The 19,110-nt window shown below is 41.5% G+C and overlaps 1 protein-coding gene across 10 annotated transcripts in view; it reads left to right on the top strand.

Moving 5' to 3' along the window:
* LOC115259828 (uncharacterized) overlaps positions 1-19,110 on the top strand; it is a 115,857-nt gene that overhangs the window by 66,958 nt on the left and 29,789 nt on the right. For all 10 annotated transcript variants that reach the window (XR_009996495.1, XM_062846690.1, XM_062846684.1 and 7 more), the window contains 3 exons: positions 4,698-5,207; positions 16,823-17,293; positions 17,381-17,477. Coding sequence is in view for 9 of the 10 variants with exons in the window: in XM_062846690.1 (XP_062702674.1) it covers positions 4,698-5,207; positions 16,823-17,293; positions 17,381-17,477 (1,078 nt within the window). In the remaining variant the exon portion in view is untranslated. The remainder of the gene's footprint in view (positions 1-4,697; positions 5,208-16,822; positions 17,294-17,380; positions 17,478-19,110) is intronic.

Genomic DNA, 19,110 nt, shown 5'->3' with positions numbered 1-19,110 from the left:
GCCTTGTGTTTAAAACACCTTTCCCACTATTGCCCACGATGGTTTCCACCCTCAAGAGATAGTAAAAAGTCTAATCTTTCACCTACCGACTGAGCCATCTGCGCCATTTTGCGCCGGAACTAGTTACTTAAGGTGAAAGTACACCTTAAAATATGATAAATTTGCCTATAACTTTTTTTTAAGATATAATGACTTGACATCTTCGGAAGAAATGTGTATTTTGACGTTTTGAACAAGTTTGTAGAAGGTCACAAAACTGTAGAATTTTATCTGTTAAAGCTACACTGAAAAAAAGCTAGTTTTAGGGGTACTTTGCACAAAACGCTTCATATCTCTAAAACCGTAAGAGGTGGAGCTTTGACATGCTCTATGAAGTTTTTTCTCTTATTATGAGCTACAACTTTGCCGAAGACATCAAACCTCTAAAAAAATTTTTTGAAAAAATAAAAATTTTATCTCACTTCTAGGGGGATTATTCATAAATTACATATTATCAAAAGACGCCTTTTAACATGCAGGAAAACTTTGTAGAACACGCCAAACCTCTAGAACCAACCTAAAAAAAGTTATTTAATTTTGATCGCAAAATCATCGATTTCGAACACTGTGCATCGTGGCGTTGCAGGAACTTTGTTGGACTGGACAGAAAGTGTGGAAAAGCGGGCATCGAGCGGCTACCTTCTACCAAAGCTGTGGCACCACTAATGAACTGGGAACAGGATTTATAGTGTTGGGCAAGATGCGACAACGTGTGATCGGGTGGCAGCCGATCAACGCAAGGATGTGCATGTTGAGGGTTAAGGGCCGTTTCTTCAACTACAGCATCATCAACGTCCCACACGAAGGGAGACCCGATGACGAGAAAGAAGCGTTCTACGCGCAGTTAGAGCAAACATACGATGGTTGCTCGCCGCGTGACGTGAAAATCGTTATCGGCGACATGAACGGGCAGGTAGGAAGGGAGGAAATGTACAGACCGGTAATCGGGCGAAACAGCCTGCACGCCGTATCGAATGATAACGGCCAGCGATGCGTAAACTTTGCAGCCTCCCGTGGTATGGTAGTCCGAAGCACCTTCTTCCCCCGCAAAGATATCCACAAAGCCACCTGGAGATCACCTGACCAACAAACAGAAAACCAAAGCGACCACGTTCTAATCGACGGTAAATTCTTCTCAGATATAACCAACGTCCGCACATACCGCAGTGCGAATATAGATTCGGATCACTACTTAGTCGCTGTATGCATGCGCTCAAAACTTTCGACAGTTATCACCACGCGTTGAAGTCGAACGCCGCGGCTCAACATCGAGCAACTTCGTAACGTAGAAGTGGCTCAAGACCACGCGCAGCAGTTAGCAGTGGCCCTACCAACGGAAGAACAGCTTGGCGCAGCTACACTTGAAGATGGCTGGAGGGACATCCGATCCGCCATAAGTAGTACCTCGGCTGCAGCACTAGGCTTCGCGACTCCGAATCACAGAAACGACTGATACGACGGCGAATGTGAACAGTTGAAAAACGAGAAGAATGCAGCATGGGCGAGAATGCTGCAACACCGTACGAGAGCGAATGAGGCACGTTACAAACAGGCGCGGCACAGGCAGAACTCAGTCTTCCGGATGAAGAAGCGCCAGCAGGAAAAACGAGATCGCGAAGCGATGGAAGAGCTGTACCGCGCTATGGACTGGACACACGAAAGTTCTACGAGAAGCTGAACCGCTCGCGCAGAGACTTTGTGCCACAAGCCGACATGTGCCGAGATAATCACGGGAATATTCTCACGAGCTAGCGTGCGGTGGTCGACAGGTGGCGGCAGCATTACGATGAACACCTCAATGGCGACGTTGCAAGTATCGAAGGTGGCGTGGTAACAGATCTAGGAGTATATGCACAGGACGAAAGACTTCCGGCCCCTGACCTCCAAGAGATTGAGGAGGAGGTTGGCCGGTTGAAAAACAACAAAGCCGCTGGAGCAGATCAACTACCAAGCGAGCTTCTAAAATACGGTGGAGAAGCACTGGTGAGAGAACTACACTGGGTCATTACCAAGATTTGGGAGGAGAAAGTATTACCGGAGAAATGGATGGAAGGTATCGTGTGTCCCATCTACAAAAAGGGCGACAAGTTGGATTGCGGGAACTACCGCGCGATCACACTACTGAGCGCTGCCTACAAGATACTCTCTCAAATTTTATGCCGCCGTCTATCACCGATTGCAAGAGAGTTCGTGGGGCAATATCAGGCTGGATTTATGGGTGAACGCGCTACAACGGACCAGATGTTCGCCATCCGCCAGGTGTTGCAGAAATGCCACGAATACAACGTGCCCACACATCACTTGTTCATCGATTTCAAATCGGCGTATGATAAATACAATCGATCGAGAACAGCTGTGGCAGATTATGCACGAATACGGATTCCCGGGCAAACTGATAGGATTGATCAAGGCGACGATGGATTGAGTGATGTGCGTAGTTCGAGTATCAGGGACACTCTCGAGTCCCTTCGAATCTCGCAGAAGGTTACGGCAAGGTGATGGTCTTTCGTGCTTGCTGTTCAACATTGCTTTAGAGGGTGTAATAAGGGGATAAACACGAGTGGGACGATTTTCACGAAGTCCGTTCAGCTGCTTGGTTTCGCCGATGATATTGATATTATTGCTCGTAAATTTGAGACGATGGCGGAAACGTACATCCGACTAAAGAGTGAAGCCAGGCGAATCGGATTGGTCATTAATGTGTCGAAGACAAAGTACATGATGGCAAAGGGCTCCAGGGAGGAATCACCGCGCCCGCCGCCCCGAATTTATATCGACGGTGATGAAATCGAGGCGGTTGAAGAATTCGAGTACTTGGGCTCACTGGTGACCACCGACAACGACACCAGCAGAGAAATTCAGAGGCGCATTGTGGCAGGAAATCGTGCTTACTTTGGACTCCGCAGAACTCTACGATCGAATAAAGTTCGCCGTAACACGAAGTTGACTATCTACAAAACGCTGATTAGACCGGTCGTTCTCTATGGGCACTATACATGGACCCTACGTGCAGAGGACCAACGCGCCCTTGGAGTTTTCGAACGGAAGGTGTTGCGTACCATCTACGGCAGAGTGCAGATGGAAGACGTGACTTGGAGAAGGCGAATAAACCACGAGTTGCAACAGCTGCTGAGACAACCAACCATCGTCCATACCGCGAAAATCGGGAGGCTACGGTGGGCGGGTCACGTCATCAGGATGTCGGATAGCAACCCGACTAAAATTGTTCTCGATAGTCATCCGACCGGTACAAGAAGACGTGGAGCGCAGCGAGCTAGGTGGGTTGACCAAATGGAGGACGATCTGCGGACCCTACGCAGAGTGCGGAACTGGAGACAAACAGCCATGGACCGAGTGGAATGGAGGAGGCTACTATGTACAGCAGAGGCCACCCCGGCCTTAGCCTGATCGGTAAGGTAAGTAAGCACCAAAGTAACCGTTTGGTGGATAAATTTCCCAAGAGATTTCCTGGTGAAAACATCAAAAAGAATTCCTAGCGAAATTTCCTAAGAAAATTCTTGGTGGAATTCCCAGAGAGGATTCCTCGAGGAATCCCCAGAAGGAACTGCTGGAGAAATCCCCAGAGAAAACTCCTAGAGCAATCTCCAGAGAAATGCTGGAGGAATCCTCAGAGAGAACTCTTAGGAAGGACCCTCAATGGAATCTCTAGAAAGAACTGCTGTGAAATCGGAATCTCTAAGAGGAAATTCTAGAAGAATTTCCAGAGATATCTCTAGATAGAAGGAATTTTTGGAGAAATCTCTAGAAGGAACTCTTGGAGGTATCCCCAGGAATAAGTTGTTGGAATACGTTGCTAAAATAGGAAGGGGAAGAAGAGTAGAAGCAAACTGAAATGGTAGTTACGTGCAATTATAGTGAAAACGAACACAGAAATGTTTGTAAGAATTTAGGCGGTTTGAATCCGAAATAGTTGAACGGAAAGATACAATATAGATTGTAAGTAGAATTAGGTATAACATTAGAAAAGAAATAATCTAAATAAATATAACTTCAGTTTAAGCTGATCAACACAAAAGTTAACTTTTGATCTGCTCTGAAAATCAGTGTCGAAAGAATCGCTGCAACATAAGTATTTTGTGGCGTGTTATAGGCGTCCATGCTAGTTCTTCACACACAAAAGAAACTGCTAGAGAAATCCCAAGATGGTACTTCTGGAGTAGTCTCCAGACAGAACTCTTGAAGGAGTCTCCAGATAGATCTCCTGGATGAGTCTCTACTCTACACAGAACTCCTTGAGATTTCCCCAAAGAAACCCCTGCAGGAATTCCCCCATAATCCTCCTGTAATATGTTGAGGAATCTTCCAGCAATTCTATCTGAGAAATGTTCAGCTATCCCTATTGGGGAATTCTCCGACAATGCCTTGCGAGGAATCCAACAACAATTCCTTCATGGATTCCTCTAGCAGTTTCAGTCGAACATCCGCTAGAACTTTTTTTCGCTAACAATTCCTCTAAGAAGTGTTCCCTAGAATGCACTCAAGAGTTTCAGTTAAAATAACTACATACAGCTACAAATATTCACCAAGAAGTGCTTTCAAACTGTTCGTTGTGATTCTTTCGAAAAAAAAATTGCCCCAAAGCCGCACGCCCCATTGAATTATTCCCGCATAAATAACAACAATTTCATCAATTCCAGCGTTCAAATATGAAATTCAATTAGCATATTCGGCGGATCTCGTTGCACCGCTGGACCAGAACCATCAGAACCAACAGCAGCAGCCGGATGGCCAACGCATTAAAATTACAAACATCATTACCACTTTCCACGGACCGATGGTAAACGATGACGGCGAAAGCAGCAGCAAGAAAAGAACACCCACCGCCACCCACAAAAAGGGCAACAACATTATGCTGCTGGAAGTGGCGTTGGTGTATTTGGGTCACTCGCCTCAGCATCAGCAGCAGCGCCGCCACCACAGCGAATTAGTGCAGGTCAATATTGACGCTCGTTGTTTGTCGTACCTGAGTTCGATCGGCACCACCACCGGGGGTGGTGATGATGAAGCTGCGGCTGCGGCTGATGCCAATCAACAACAAGCACCGAAAATGGTGCGACTCAAGCCGGAAGAGCTGCAAACCGTGCTGTTTCGATTCCCAATCGATGGGGATGCGGTGGCCGTGAGGAACGAGGAGTTCGAATGCGGTGGTAAGTGTGTTTGGTTCTTGGGTTCTAGTATAGTTATTTATGTAACGAGTTGCAAAAAGTTGGGTTTTTCAGCACGAGTCGTACATTTATCCAACGAGGCTTGCCGAGCTGGATAAATACGAAGAATGCTGAAAAAATCAAGTTTTGCAACGAGTTCCATACAAAATTTTATGCAATGATTTTTTTCACAATGCAACCCCGAGAAGTCCAGTCGCAAGAACGAGGCCAGGACAACTCTTGACTGTTGGAGGATTGCGTCAGTCTTTGTGTTTTGGTATCCGACGAGAAGGAGGCAATCCTCTCACCTGTGGTCTATGGCTGTACTACCTACGAAATTTGTGCGACTTGATTAATGCTTATTTTTACTTTTTCAGTGGTAACCAGGTAAATGATTAAACCATGACAATTTCTCGTACGCTTTTTCGCCAAGGAAAGCACCCCATTAAACCCTATCCAATTTCCAACTCCAGATAAGTGGGCCAAGTTCTTGGACATATTCTGAGTAGATATCTAATCAACATTTCCTCCCCATCCCCGCTGATCGTAAGGACCTGGCCAGGTGTCGAGAGTTCGTTAAATGAAAGGTTTGTCAAGTCCCAGGCAACTTTTCTGGCGCATTAAACTTCTCTATCGACAGCCACCCCAGGATGTGTACGGTCGGCTATGCTATGCTATGCTATGCTATGCTATGCTAATGCAACCCATTTGAGTTGCATAATGTTCATAATGCATCTCAAATGAGTTGCATTATGAACATTATACAACTATTTTTCATTATACAACTCATTTTAGCAGTTCTGTCCCTGTTCCAAAAGTTCTAGCAATAATATCCATGTCATCCGCAAAACAGACAAACTGGCCGGATTTATTAAAAATCGTATCTCGGCTGTTGAGCCCGGCTCGTCGCATAATATCTTCCAGGACGATGTTGAACTGCAGGCATGAGAGTCCATCCCCGTGTCGCAGTCCCCGGTGAGATTCGAACAAACTAGACAGATTGGCCGAAACCCTTACGCTGTTTTTTTTTCACCGTTGCGTTGTACACCGTGCTTCGGCAAACTTACTGGGCCCCTCCGGACAGTAAACCGGGAGGGGAGGTTATTGTTAGGTTCTGCAACCTGGCCGTAAAAAAAAACAAGCACTGAATAATCTACAAGAGTCTCAGGCACATTACAGGGGTTCCGAGGGGTTTCGAAGACATTTTCGGGAGATTCAGAGAATTTTAGCGGCTTGCAGAGTCGTTACAGGGGGCTTCAGGGGAGTTTTTACAGGCTTTGGAGGGGGAGTTTCGAAGGCGTTAGATGGGGCTTCAGAGCTGGTTTCAGGGGTTTCAGGAAGTTTATGGGGGTATATCAGAGTGCTTCGAAGGATTTTCAGCGGCCTCCAGAAGTGTAGCAAAAAGGTGTTCAAACTCTGAACTTCAGAGGCATTTTTAGGAATTTATTCTTCAATCACTTAACCTAATTTACAGCTCTATTGTCCACTAGGGCACTGCGTGAGCAATTCCAATTGGAAGCTGTACTTAACACATTGTGCAGCGCCTAAATGTATTCTATTTTAGTTGTACTATATCGAACTGGTTGCCGTTGCGCTGCTTTCACTTTCTACCCTACAGAAGGTGCGAGGGGGTTTCAGAATGTTTTCGGAAGCATTTTGGACGAGAAGTTACAGGAGATTATCAATGGTTTTCAGACGCGTTATTGGAGGGTGAGGGGTCTCTAGTTAGCCTAGTGGCTAAGGCTATGGATCGCCAATCCAGAGATAGAGGATTCGATTCCCGTTCCGGTCGGGAAATTTTCTCGACTTCCTGGGCATAGTGTATCATTGTACTTTGCCACACAATGTACAAATTCATGCAATGGCAGGCAAAGGAAGCCCTTCAATTAATAACTGTGGAAGTGCTCTAAGAACAATAAGTTGAAGAGGGGCAGGTCACATTAGCGTAGCTAGAATTTTTTCCTGGAGGGGACCCAGGGGGGGGGGGGGGCTGACTTGAGATTAATTTTAAGCGGGATTGGCGCCCGATATGTGAATATGCAAATCGATATGGTAGTTTAAAGTAATTAAAATGACAGTTTTGGATGTGTTCATAGTTTCGTAAACTATATGAGTACGAACAGAATTCCAATAGAGATTGCCCAAACAATTGGAATGATTCGAAGTATTTCCGCAGGAATATATTCCAGAGATTGTTTTAGAAAATTTCAATTAGAGATTTTTAAAAAATACTCCAGGAATTGCTTGAAAAATTTGTACAAAAAAACCTTTAGGGATCCTAGTATTCCTTCAACAATTACTGCAGACATTGATTTCTTCATTTTTTTTATCCAGGAATATTCCTACAAAAATTCTTCCAGATATTCGCTAAGAAAGAGCTCCTGAGATTCCATAAAGAGTTCCTCAGGTTGCTTCCGAGATTCCTCATCAGGTTTCTTCAGAAATTATTTCAAGAGTTCCTCCAGGGATTCACCAGAAATTTCTTCTGTTATTCTTTCAAAAACGAATTCCGGGATTTTTTTTAAATGCCTGCAAGAACTCTTGTTGGGATTCCTTCCGAAACTCCCCCAGGAATTAATCCAGAATTTCAGGGTTTCCTCAGCAATTTCAGTGGTTTCTTCAGTATTTCGTCTGAGAATTGTTCAGAAACTCCTCCTGGACAAGGATGGAAGAAAATCACTTCTAGTGATAAATAATACAGCATACGAGCAATCCAAGATTGCCTTTGCTCTTGCAGTAGCATGATGCCGACACCCTCGCCCCGTGCTTGTATCATAGGATCACAGGCAATCAAAGCATCTGATGCACGCTTTATCATGGGATCACACGTTATCGGATCATGTTACAAGTCGCGATAAATTTTATTCATCACGATTCAAACCATTAATGAACCAATAAACGGAATTCATGATGGAAAACAATACATTCGTTGGCATATCTTGATATTAGAGCAACAAGAATGCACAAAAAGTGTATGATTTTCGGCATTTATCATTTCGACTTCATGATAATGATCACATCATGGCCGCACATGCCTCGCGATTCAATTTTCGCGGAGCGTGGTTTGTTATAATGCTTGACGACAAGGTTCTATCGTTGTTGCTACGATCGCGCGACGCGCTTCAACCGCGACACATTCAGGATCTTATCATGATCACTAGATTTCCATCCTTGCTCCTGGAATCCCCTCAGAAATCGAACTTTGTATTTTATCAGGAATAAATCTCGAGATTCCTACAGGAACTTCTCAAGGGATTCCTTTGGAAATTCTTCCGGGATTTTTTTCAAGAATTATTCCAGGTATTCCTCCTGCCATTCCTCTAGGATTTCATTCAGACATTTCTCCAGGGACTCCTGTAAGAGTTATATCAAGAATTTCTCCAGGAATTACCCCAGGTATTTCCTCAGGAATTCCTCCGGAAATTTATTCAAGAATAAATCCTGGAATATCTTCTCTAGGGTTTCCTTTACACATTCCTCCAGGTTTTATTTCATGGATCCCTCCAGAAATTCCACCGATGATTCCTGCAGTAATTCCTCCAGAAAATCCTTCTGGAATTCCTCCTGGAATTCCTCCAGAAATTCCTCTGGAAATTCCTCTAGTAATTCCTCCTGGAACTCCAGCAGAAATTCCTTTCAGAATCCCACTAAAATTTCACCGGGAATTCCTTCAGAAATTTCTTAATGGATTCCTTCCAGAATTCCTCAAGAGATTATTCCAGGAATTTATTCAGAAATTCCACAAGGTATTCATTTACGGATTCTTCCTGGAGTTCTTCCATGAATAGTTCCAGAGAACTTCCCCAAGATTTCCTATAGAGACTGGTCCCGGAATGCCTCCTGAGGTTCTTCCAGAATTTTTTTTACAAATTCCTCCAGGTTTCTTTCCAAGAATTCCCCCAGGGATTCTTCCAAGAATTTCTCTAGAAATTCCTTTAAGGATGCCTTCAGGAATTCCTCAAGACGTTTCTTAAGAATTACCCCAAGAATCCCTTCAGAAAGTCCTCCAGGAATTGATCCAGGAACTCGCATAGGAATTCCTTTAGAAATACCGCAATTCCACCAAGGATTCCTTCTGGAATTCCTCCAAAACTCCCTCTGGGAATTCCAAGAAATTTTTCTTGGAGTTTTTTCAGAAATTTCTCCAGTTATTGCTTCCAGAATTTCTCTCGAGATTCAAGAATTTCTCCAGGAATTCTTCCTGAAATAGTTCCACAGAATTTTCCAAAAAAATCCTTTACAAACTTATCCAGGAACTCTTCCCAGAACTTCCTGCAGGAATTTGTTCAGAACTTTCCAGGCATTCCTCCTGAGGTTCCTCCAGAAATTGCTTCAGGGATTCTTCCAAGATTTTTTATAGAAATTTCTCTAAGGATCCCTCTAGGATTTTTTCCAGAGGCTTCTTCAGAAATTTCTCCTGGAAATTTCTCCATGGACTCATCCCGGGATTTTTCTAGGAATTCATCTAGAGATTGCTCCGGGAGTTCTTCTAGAGGTCCTTCCCAGAATTCTTCTAAAAACTCCACCAGGAATTCATCTAAGAATTTATCCAGAGAATGCTCTCCTTCATTAGTCCAGGAATTTGTCCAGGGATTCTTCAAGATAATTCTCCAGGGTTTCCTCCAGGGTTTTCTTAAGGAATTTCTCGAGAGATTCCTACAGGAATTGATAATGCATGTCTCCAGGAATTTATCCAGGGGTTCCTCCGGGCATTCCTCCAGAAGTTCCTCCAGAGATTTCTATAGGGATTCCTCAAGGCATTCCTCCAGGATTCCTTCAGAAAGTACTACCGCAATTTCTCCAAGAGTTTATCTAGAAAATCCCCCAGGGATTCATTAAGAAATTTCCCCAAGAATTCCTCCCGGAATTTATCCAAAAATTATTCCAATAATTCTTACTGGAATTCCTGCATGAATTCGTACTGAGATTTCTCTAGGAATACCTGCAAATATTTTTTCAGGAATTCTCCAGGAAATCCTCAAGGGATTCTTTTAATTTGATTGATTTGTCTTTATATCAGAGACTTTCAGTCCTTGACTGGTTCGTCTCTCCCACGGTTAAAAATTTCCTCAGAAATTCTTTCCGGAATTTATTCAAGAATTATTCCAGGTATTCCTCCTGGCATTCTTCCAGGATTTCATCCAGGCATTTCTCCAGGGACTCCTCCAGGAGTTCTACCACGAATTTCACAAATAATTACCCCAGCCATTTCTTCAGGAATACCTCCGGGAATTTCTTCGGAAATTCGTACAGCAATTCCTTCAGGAATTCTTCCAGGAACTCCTCCAGAAATTCTTCCAGGGTTTTCTCCAGGATTCTTCCAGGAATCCATTGAAGGATTCTTCAAAAAAATGATTTAGGAATTCCTCCTGGAATTCTTCCATGACTAGTTCATGGAATTTGCCCAAGATTCCCTATAGAGATTTATCAAGGAATTCCACCTGGAACTTGTCCGGAAGTTCCTCCAGGAATTCCTCCTGAGATTCCATCCAGAAATTTGTTTCAGGGATTCCTCCAGGGTTCTTCGCAAGAATTCCCCCAGGGATTCTTCCAAGAATTTCTGTAGAAATTTCTCTAAGAATTTTTCCAGGAATTGCTCAAGAGGTTTCTTCAGAAATACCCAGGAATTCCTTCAGAAAGTCCTCCAGGAATTCATATAGGAATTCCTTCAGAAATTACTACCGCAATTTCTCCAGGGGCTCCTTAAGAAATTCCCCCAGGCATTTCTCCCGGAGTTTTTTCCAGGAATTATTCCAAGAATTTTTCCAGGAATTCCTGCATGAATTCCTTCTGAGATTCCTCTAGGAATTCTTTTAAGGATTTCTTCAGAAATTCACTCAGAAATTTCTCTGGAATTTATCTAGGGATTATTTGAGGTATTCCTCCAGGATTTCATTCGGACATTTCTCCAGGGACTCCTCCAGGAATTTCACCAAGATTTACCCCAGGTATTTCTTCAGAAATTCCTACAGAAATTTCTTCAGAAATTGATCCAATTTTCCTTTCAGGAATTTCTTCGGAAATTCTTACAGCATTCCTCCAGGAATTTCTTCAGGAAATCCTTCAGCGATTGTTTCAGTTATTCTTTCAGGAGATTCTTCAGGAAATTCTATAGGGTTTTTTCCAAGGGATTCCTCCGGAAATTCTCGCAGGTTTCCTCCAGGAATTAATCCATGAATTTCAACTTTAGGAATTCCTCTAAAATCCGCCTAGGAGTTATTTCACGAATTCCTCCAGAAATTCCACCAGGAATTCCTCCAGGAATAAAGGGCAAACACGAAATTATTGCAACATATTCAACAGGGCATAACTTTTTTTACCATTGGGTAAAAATCAACTAAATTTTGGACACTTTCTCATGGAACAAATTCTTTCCAAACACCTGGAATTTCCTGACCTGTCGCACCGGCAGTTGGGAAAAATGTTGAACATTCACCATTCAATCGTCTCAGAGTGTTGAAACGGTTCCAGGAGCGGTTGACGTTGGACCACGGCAAAGGCGCTGGAAGAAAACCGGGACCGGAGAACAAAAAGACGGAGGGAAAGATGATGCGGATGATTAAAGCAAATCCCAACGTCTCAAGCCGTGATTAGGCTAAAAAGATTTTTTTTCAGGGACCCTAGGGTTTTTTAGGATAACTTGTAGATTTTTTAAATAACTAGAAGGATTACTAGAAGGAGTATCCTCTGACAGATATGTCGCAGATGTCACAGATAATGTCACGGAAACCGCTATTTTTTGAATTTTTAAGGTAAATGTCACGGACTACCTGTGAAAAATGCCAAATGTTATTCACCGTGAATATCATTGGCATTTTTCGAAGGTCGTCCGTGACATTTGCCTTAAATATTTGAAAAATAGCGATTTTTCCGTGACTTTCTGGCAGAACTGGCCGCACAAGTTTTTCATATACCATATTCTCAAGTTCAGCGTCTAAAATGAGCTGTAGGTGATTGAATTTATATATGACGAAATGAATTTTTCAGCACTGTCTAGAAGTGCGTGGAAGAATTCCTGGATTCCTTTAACCCTCTGATACCCAAATTTTTGATTTTGATCTAAATATCATTTTTCGTCATCTAAAATCGATTTAAACATGTTTTGGAAGATGATTCTTTTTTATTCTCAATTTTGCGAATTTCAGTTTTTGATTTTCTAATTTTTATTTTTGAGCACCCCCACAGTTTTATATTTTTCCTGGAAGCCTATCTAGGGAAAAGATTTTTTAAATGAAAACATTTTGAGATTTTTTGATTATTGTTGAAAGATTTTTATTTTAAACTTTTTTCATAGAAAATTTTATTTTCCGTTTAATTTTATAAAAATAATTTTAGAGTGTATTCGATTCCCTTAAACAATAAAACTAGGCTAGAATGATTCGGGAAAAAATTAAAATATGTTAATTGTAGCGATTCAATACAAAATAAACAATGACTTCTAGAAGGTGACTAAAACATCAATTTTTCAATGATTTAAAAAAAATTGTATGCGCTTTAAAATACATCAAAAACCATTTTGAGATATTCAAAACAGTCCTAAATATCAGCCAAAAATAAAAAAAAATGATTTTCCACGAAACAAAAATTACAAAATTGCTCAAACTATACCCCGTCTAAAGGCGAGGTTGGGTATAAGAGGGTTAAAATTCCTTTCGAAATTTCTCTACAAACTTTCTTTCTAGGATTACCCTAGCAATTCTTCCTGAGATGCTTCCAAGAATTCCTCCCGTACGGCCGTGGTTTCTCTACAAAGTTATTCTATCGGTGTAGAATTTCTTTTTGTGATTCCTCAGGATACCCTCAAAAGTTCACTCTGGGATCCTTACAAGAGTTTCTTCCAGGTTCTTAAAAGGTTCCATCTGACATTCCTCCAGGAGCTGCTTCTGAGACTTCAAGTGATTTCTTCCGGGATTTCTTGAAGAGTTCCGGTAATCCTCAAGGAGTTCCATCTGAGACTCTGCTAAAAGTTTCTTTTGGAATGTCTTCAGATTTTCTTTTACTTCCAGAAAATATTAAAAGACACGGACACGTTCAATGCTTCCAGTGAGCTTTTCGCTCTTTGAAGGAAGCACGACATTAGACAACGGACTAGCATGCAACACCCAGTGGCACAGCCGAAAACTTTTCCTGACAGCTGCGGCGGGAATCGAACTCGCGCTCCTCAGCACGATACGACTAAGAGCTTGGTGACCCTAGCCGCACGACTACGGAGCCGCACAAGAAGAAAAATGGAATTCCGGGAGAAACTGGAGAAAATATTAGAAGAAATTAGTGGGAGGATTTCCTTGAGGAATTTCACGTGCAAAAACCGCTGGAGGAATTCCTCATAATACTCTTGGAAAAAAAATCTCCAATAAACTCTAGGAGGATTTCCATAAGAAACATCTGAAGAATCCAGAAGTATCTGTGTGCTATAGACAGAGAATCCAGAAAAAAAACGGCATAGCTAAATCTTGGTAAATGTTCGTGGAGAAATCCTGGAAGCAGTTTCTGGAACAATCCCAGAAGAAGTTACCGCAAGAAGTCCGGAAGAACTTACCATAAGAATCCACGAAGGAGTTCCTGAAGAAACTCCAGAAGCAATTCCTGACAGAAGCCCAGAAGATGGTCCCGGAGGAATCTCGGAAGAGGTTCATGAAGGAATCCTGGGAGGAGTTAGTTAAAAGTTTTAGTTTTGTGTTACATGTTGTTTTTTTAAGTTGTAAATAAATTGCCGTAATAAGGTTCTGGTGGAATAACTGTAGGAACCCCGTAAGGAATTCTTAAGGCATCCCCAGAGGTAGCAGTTCCTGGAGAAATCCCGTAGAAGTTTTTGGAGGAATACTTAAAGAAGCTCTTGGAGGATTCCTGGAACGATCTCAGAAAAGAATGCCTAAAGAAATTCCTGAAGGAACTTCAGAGGAAATCCCAAAAGGAACTCCGTGAGGAATCTCTAATTATTACTGGAAGAAGCCCCTGACAGAATTTTGCAAGGGGTTCCAGAAGGAATCTCGAAAGGAATTTCTGAAGCAATTTCCGTAATCACTCTTGGATGAATACCGGAAGTATTCCCGGGCGAATTTACTGGAAAGATCCCAGAAGGAACTTCAGGAATTATGTCAGAAGAAAATCCTTAAGGAACTTCAAAACGAACAAATTTCTTCTCTATTTTCTTCGGCAGTTCCTTCCGTGATTCCATTTTATTAACAGGAATACCTTTTGGAAGTTCAAAAAAACTTCTTGAGAGTGATGACGTTTCATAATAATCTATTAGAAGAATTTTGGATGGAATTTTTGGGGGATTCCCGGAACTGCTTTAGAAATTCCGGAAGAAATATTATGAAGTCCCAGTAGGAATCTCAGAAGGAATCCTGGAAGAAGTTTTTGGAGGTGACACAAATACAACTAGTTAGGTACTTACCACTTGGAAAGATACCTCTAATACAAAAACTGCTGAAAACGCAAAAGCTTTAAAAGTTGACACTTCATGCTTCTAATGAACTCCCACAGTGTACAACATTTAGATTATTTAGAAGGTGGTATCTTCCGGAAAACTGACAGTTTTTTGATGACGTAATTCATATCGTTCAGAGGCGTGAACAAATCGATCTAGTACTCCAAACCAATTTGATCAAGAATTTGATCATGTAAAAGAACGATTAGAATGACGTCACATGTTTACATCCAAAATTTATAAACATATATGTTTACATAGGTTACTAGCCTGCCTTGTGATCTTTATGCCGTGATGAACACATACAGTGGCGTCTCGTAACCTCACTTTTTACCTGTTCAACGACCTTAATACTTGTATTTGCGGAGAGTGCAGGACCAGGATCCAATTGAAAATGGACGGAAACGATTACTCTCGTCATTTTCTACAAATTACAAACCAATTTGTTAAGAAAATTCAAGAATTTACATTCGTTGAACAGGTAGATTTGAGGTTAGGGAATCGCCACTGAACACATATAAACACCAATGTCTGCTAAACTTAGTATGCTGTTGCTGAAGAAAAGGAAATGTGGTAATTTAGCACATCAATGACTAGGTCGAGCTCTTGAACTTATCATTACGAGTCCAGACATCAACTTGAGAAATACCACTGATAAAAAATCGGCAGATTTGGTGTTATACATAATCGAAAGCTATAGACATGTTTCAAAGACATAAAAAATGATGAAGTTTTGGCTCCGAAAGGGATTTCCAGTAGAGATTAAGGTTGTGCAATAATCTAGACACGCTTAATGGGTAGTAAGGAGATCGCAAGAAATTTCTTGGCCTATCTCGATGCGTGGAAAATTCAGGCAAGGTATCGCTCAAGAAATAATAAAGCGTCGCTTTATTCCGGATCCTAGTACGGAGCTGAAGCGAAATGTCAAATCAAATGGGGCTTGCTGTGTTAAATAAATTTCTTGACGGAAAAATGACGCACTGAACGAAAATTACTTGAGCGATTCCGTTTGAAGTGCATACCTCGCATAAGGAACCCAGTTAGGTACTAGTCAAAATCCGTTGCATTTAAATTGATGACTTTCATTTGCTTATGGGATAAATTCTCCGAATATCATTTCTGTGAAAGTTTAATTACAACGCACCAGATGGGAAAAATCAACATCGCTCCTGATGAAGGATTGCAATGCAATGCCATCCGGCTCCGGCATGGTCGTGGTTGGCTACAGTTGGAGGAAATTACAATATTTCGATTAATTAATGTTCGGCAGGCAGCAGATCGGTCATTGTTGATTGTTGGATCGTTGGCTTTCTGACAGCTAGTAATGACTGTGATTAATTATGAATTCCAAGAAATTTCCATTGTAATAAGCGATGTGATTGTACATCGAGAGCATATTTTTCAATGCGTGCTACATACTTACAAAATTTAAATGGCCATTTCTTTTGTTCCTGTCATACATTAACCCTTATGTGGCCGACAGGGTACCCGGGTACCCAGCGCCCATTTAAAAAGCACGGTGTAGAAAAAAGCAAAAAGTTTGTCGGACACAAGGTCGGACACATAACGGTTAAGTGAAATTTCCTCTAGCTGGGCTACCATCCTGTGCAACTGGCTATAAAAGACTGAAATTCTTTCAAATTTTTATAATTTCATTTTGATATCTAAAATCAATGTCAAAAGAAATGTAGATACAATGTAGATAACGATTTTAGAGTGTATTGTATTGTAATACTACGTTAATCTACTTTATCTTTATCGTTTATAGTTATTTATGTAAAGAGTTGCAAAAAGTTGATTTTTTCAGCACGAGTCGTACATTTATTCAACGAGGCTTGCCGAGTTGGATAAATACGAAGAGTGCTGAAAAAATCGAGTTTTGCAACGAGTTCCATACAAAATTTTATGCAATGATTTTTTCATTATACAACTCATTTGATTTGCATAATGTTCATAATGCAACCCAAATGAGTTGCATTATGAACATTATGCAACTATTTTTCATTATGCAACTCATTTCAGTTGAATAATGAACCAGTTCGGAAAAATTACCCATTATGATACAAAAATGAGTCCTATAAAATGGATATTATGATACTGAATTGCATAAATATTATTTTAAAAAGCAGCATCAAATTAAAATGATTTCGTTTAGTCATTTGATATTTTTCAACTCTTTACCCAGTCACGGTCACTCAGGCTGGTACCGATCTCAGTGGGCCATCGAAAAGTGCAACCCGTTCTCGTCGCTATAGTGATAGCAACAGCAGCAACGATTCGTCCGAATCGTCACCAGCACCACTGTCATCGCACAGCACCGCCGCCGTTGTCCTAGCCGAGCGGAAATTTTTAATTAAACCCGGAGCACGTTGTGTCTGCTCGGATTTCGCCTGCCGGTGCACCTGTCTGCTGGGAATGGTTTCGCCGGCCGAACCGAAATCGACACCCCTTGGTACCGGTGCAGGTCCATCGGGGACACCGGGCTCGGGGCCGGGCCCGGGCGTCGCCAGTGATGGCAGTTGTCAGATGATTATTACTTTTGGAGCAGGCGGAGAGGACCGGAACCACCAGCATCACCCTCAGGCAAGGGGCGGCGGATTTTGGCACTGGTTTTGGGTGATGCTGCTGTTGGCGATGTTTGTGTTGATTTTGTTGGGTAAGTCAAGCAAAAAAGCTCATGACTAGATGCAAATATTAAATTTCCCCGATTTTTTTTTTTGCTCGACTTTCTGGTGCATTGTAGGATGTGTAAAAGCCGTTCTCGGATGCTGCTGGATCCGGATAGGGAAATGGAAGTACGACTTTTTGCAACCGGTGGTGCGCTACAAGGATGCTTCAAGGTAAATTTTATGTTATTCTATGGAAGACTTGTGGGTAAAATGGATAGGTCATTCGCGAAAACAAAATTTGCCATACGCCACTATGAATTCTTTTTTATACTGGGAATTTCAGTACCGAGCGGCCTACTATATTCCACATTATATCAAACACTTTCATTATGGTGCATAATGCAACTCATTTCGGTTCCATTATGAATCATAATGCAATTGTTTGATCCACAGCCTGAGTAGTTGTCACGGAAAGAGCTTGCAAAACTGTGATTGATATAATGTTCATTTGTACAACTAATTTGATTTGCATTATGAATATTATGCGACCTAAATGAGTTGTATAGTGAAAACAAACTGACAAAAAACTACTTTTTACAACTCGTTGCATAAGAGCTCCAGCTAATATTAGTGTTCTATGATAGCTTCCACAGATATTAATGTTTATATCGTGTGGCAGGCACGAAGATACTCTATGCCTAAGATAGTTAAAGTTATTCACAAAATGTTTCTGGACCGACCGGGAATTGAAACCGTCACCATGCTCAGCCATGGTGAATATGCACGACTCTTAAACTTTGGCTTCGATGTTCAAACTATGTTTTTAAAATTCACTTGCTCACACATGTGTAGTCAGTCATTTGTCCACTAGGACTAGAACATGAGCTGTTGGATGAAATTTTTTCTTACACTAATAACTTCGATACTGCTTTCATTCCTACTTTTGACGACGGTAGAACGATGAGCACGCGGTATTTTTGTTCATATTGTTGTCAATATTGGTTGTCAGTCCAGTAGACAGTGATGTAGTGCAGGGGCGTAATCGAATTATCCTTTCGTTAGATCAGTTGCTTAGAGTAGAGACGATAGATTGAATAATTTTGTCTCTTGTATAAGTTTTTGGTGGCAGGGCTGGGAATTGAATCTCTGAAAGTGTTGTACTTGAGAGCACAAGGGTCCGCTGTGGGTACTTTTGCTTTAGAGAATTTGGTGGAAAATTGCTTTGAGAGAATCATTTCATAATCCTTAAGGGTACGACTTCACTATTTGTCTAATAGTGATAAATTTTGGCTTTGTTAACATCTCCAGACATCTAAAAATATATAAAAAAAATTTCATTTATTCCTCACACAATTCATCAAGGAAATGTTCGAATAAGATCATCCGGGACTCTAAAAAATTTACAAGTTTCATCAGGATGTCCAAATGGTCCATATGCATACCAAAAAAAAACAGAAGTAGCTGAACAACAGTTTTTTTAGTTGAAGTTATTACACAGAGAACAGACATCCAGGCTAGAACAAATTTCATTCGGAAAGTTGTGTAAGGATTTGAATCTTCACTTGAGTAAGGTTGCAAACCAATACACGATGACAACACTAACGCCACCAAACACCATATTGCCACAGTCAGTGGTGAATTGAAACATTTCAAGTGGTGAATAAAATTAGTATGGGATATTAATCGATTGCAGCGCCACGCTATTGCCACTTGAGTTTCCGATTTCAAATGGCCGTTAAATTCCTTACACAGATTCGGAACTGGACTTGGATGTCTGTTCTCTGTGGTTATTAGCCCTAGGCTAGTTTATCTCGGGACCCACGCTTTACTTCCCTTTCCTAAGGAAGAACTCACATTTTTGTGA

The sequence above is a fragment of the Aedes albopictus genome, chromosome 1 (assembly GCF_035046485.1).
Source record: "Aedes albopictus strain Foshan chromosome 1, AalbF5, whole genome shotgun sequence".
Classification (NCBI taxonomy): Eukaryota; Metazoa; Arthropoda; class Insecta; order Diptera; family Culicidae; genus Aedes; species Aedes albopictus.
The sequence above is the reverse complement of the archived record's forward strand: the minus strand, read 5'-3'. Positions and strand labels throughout refer to the sequence as shown.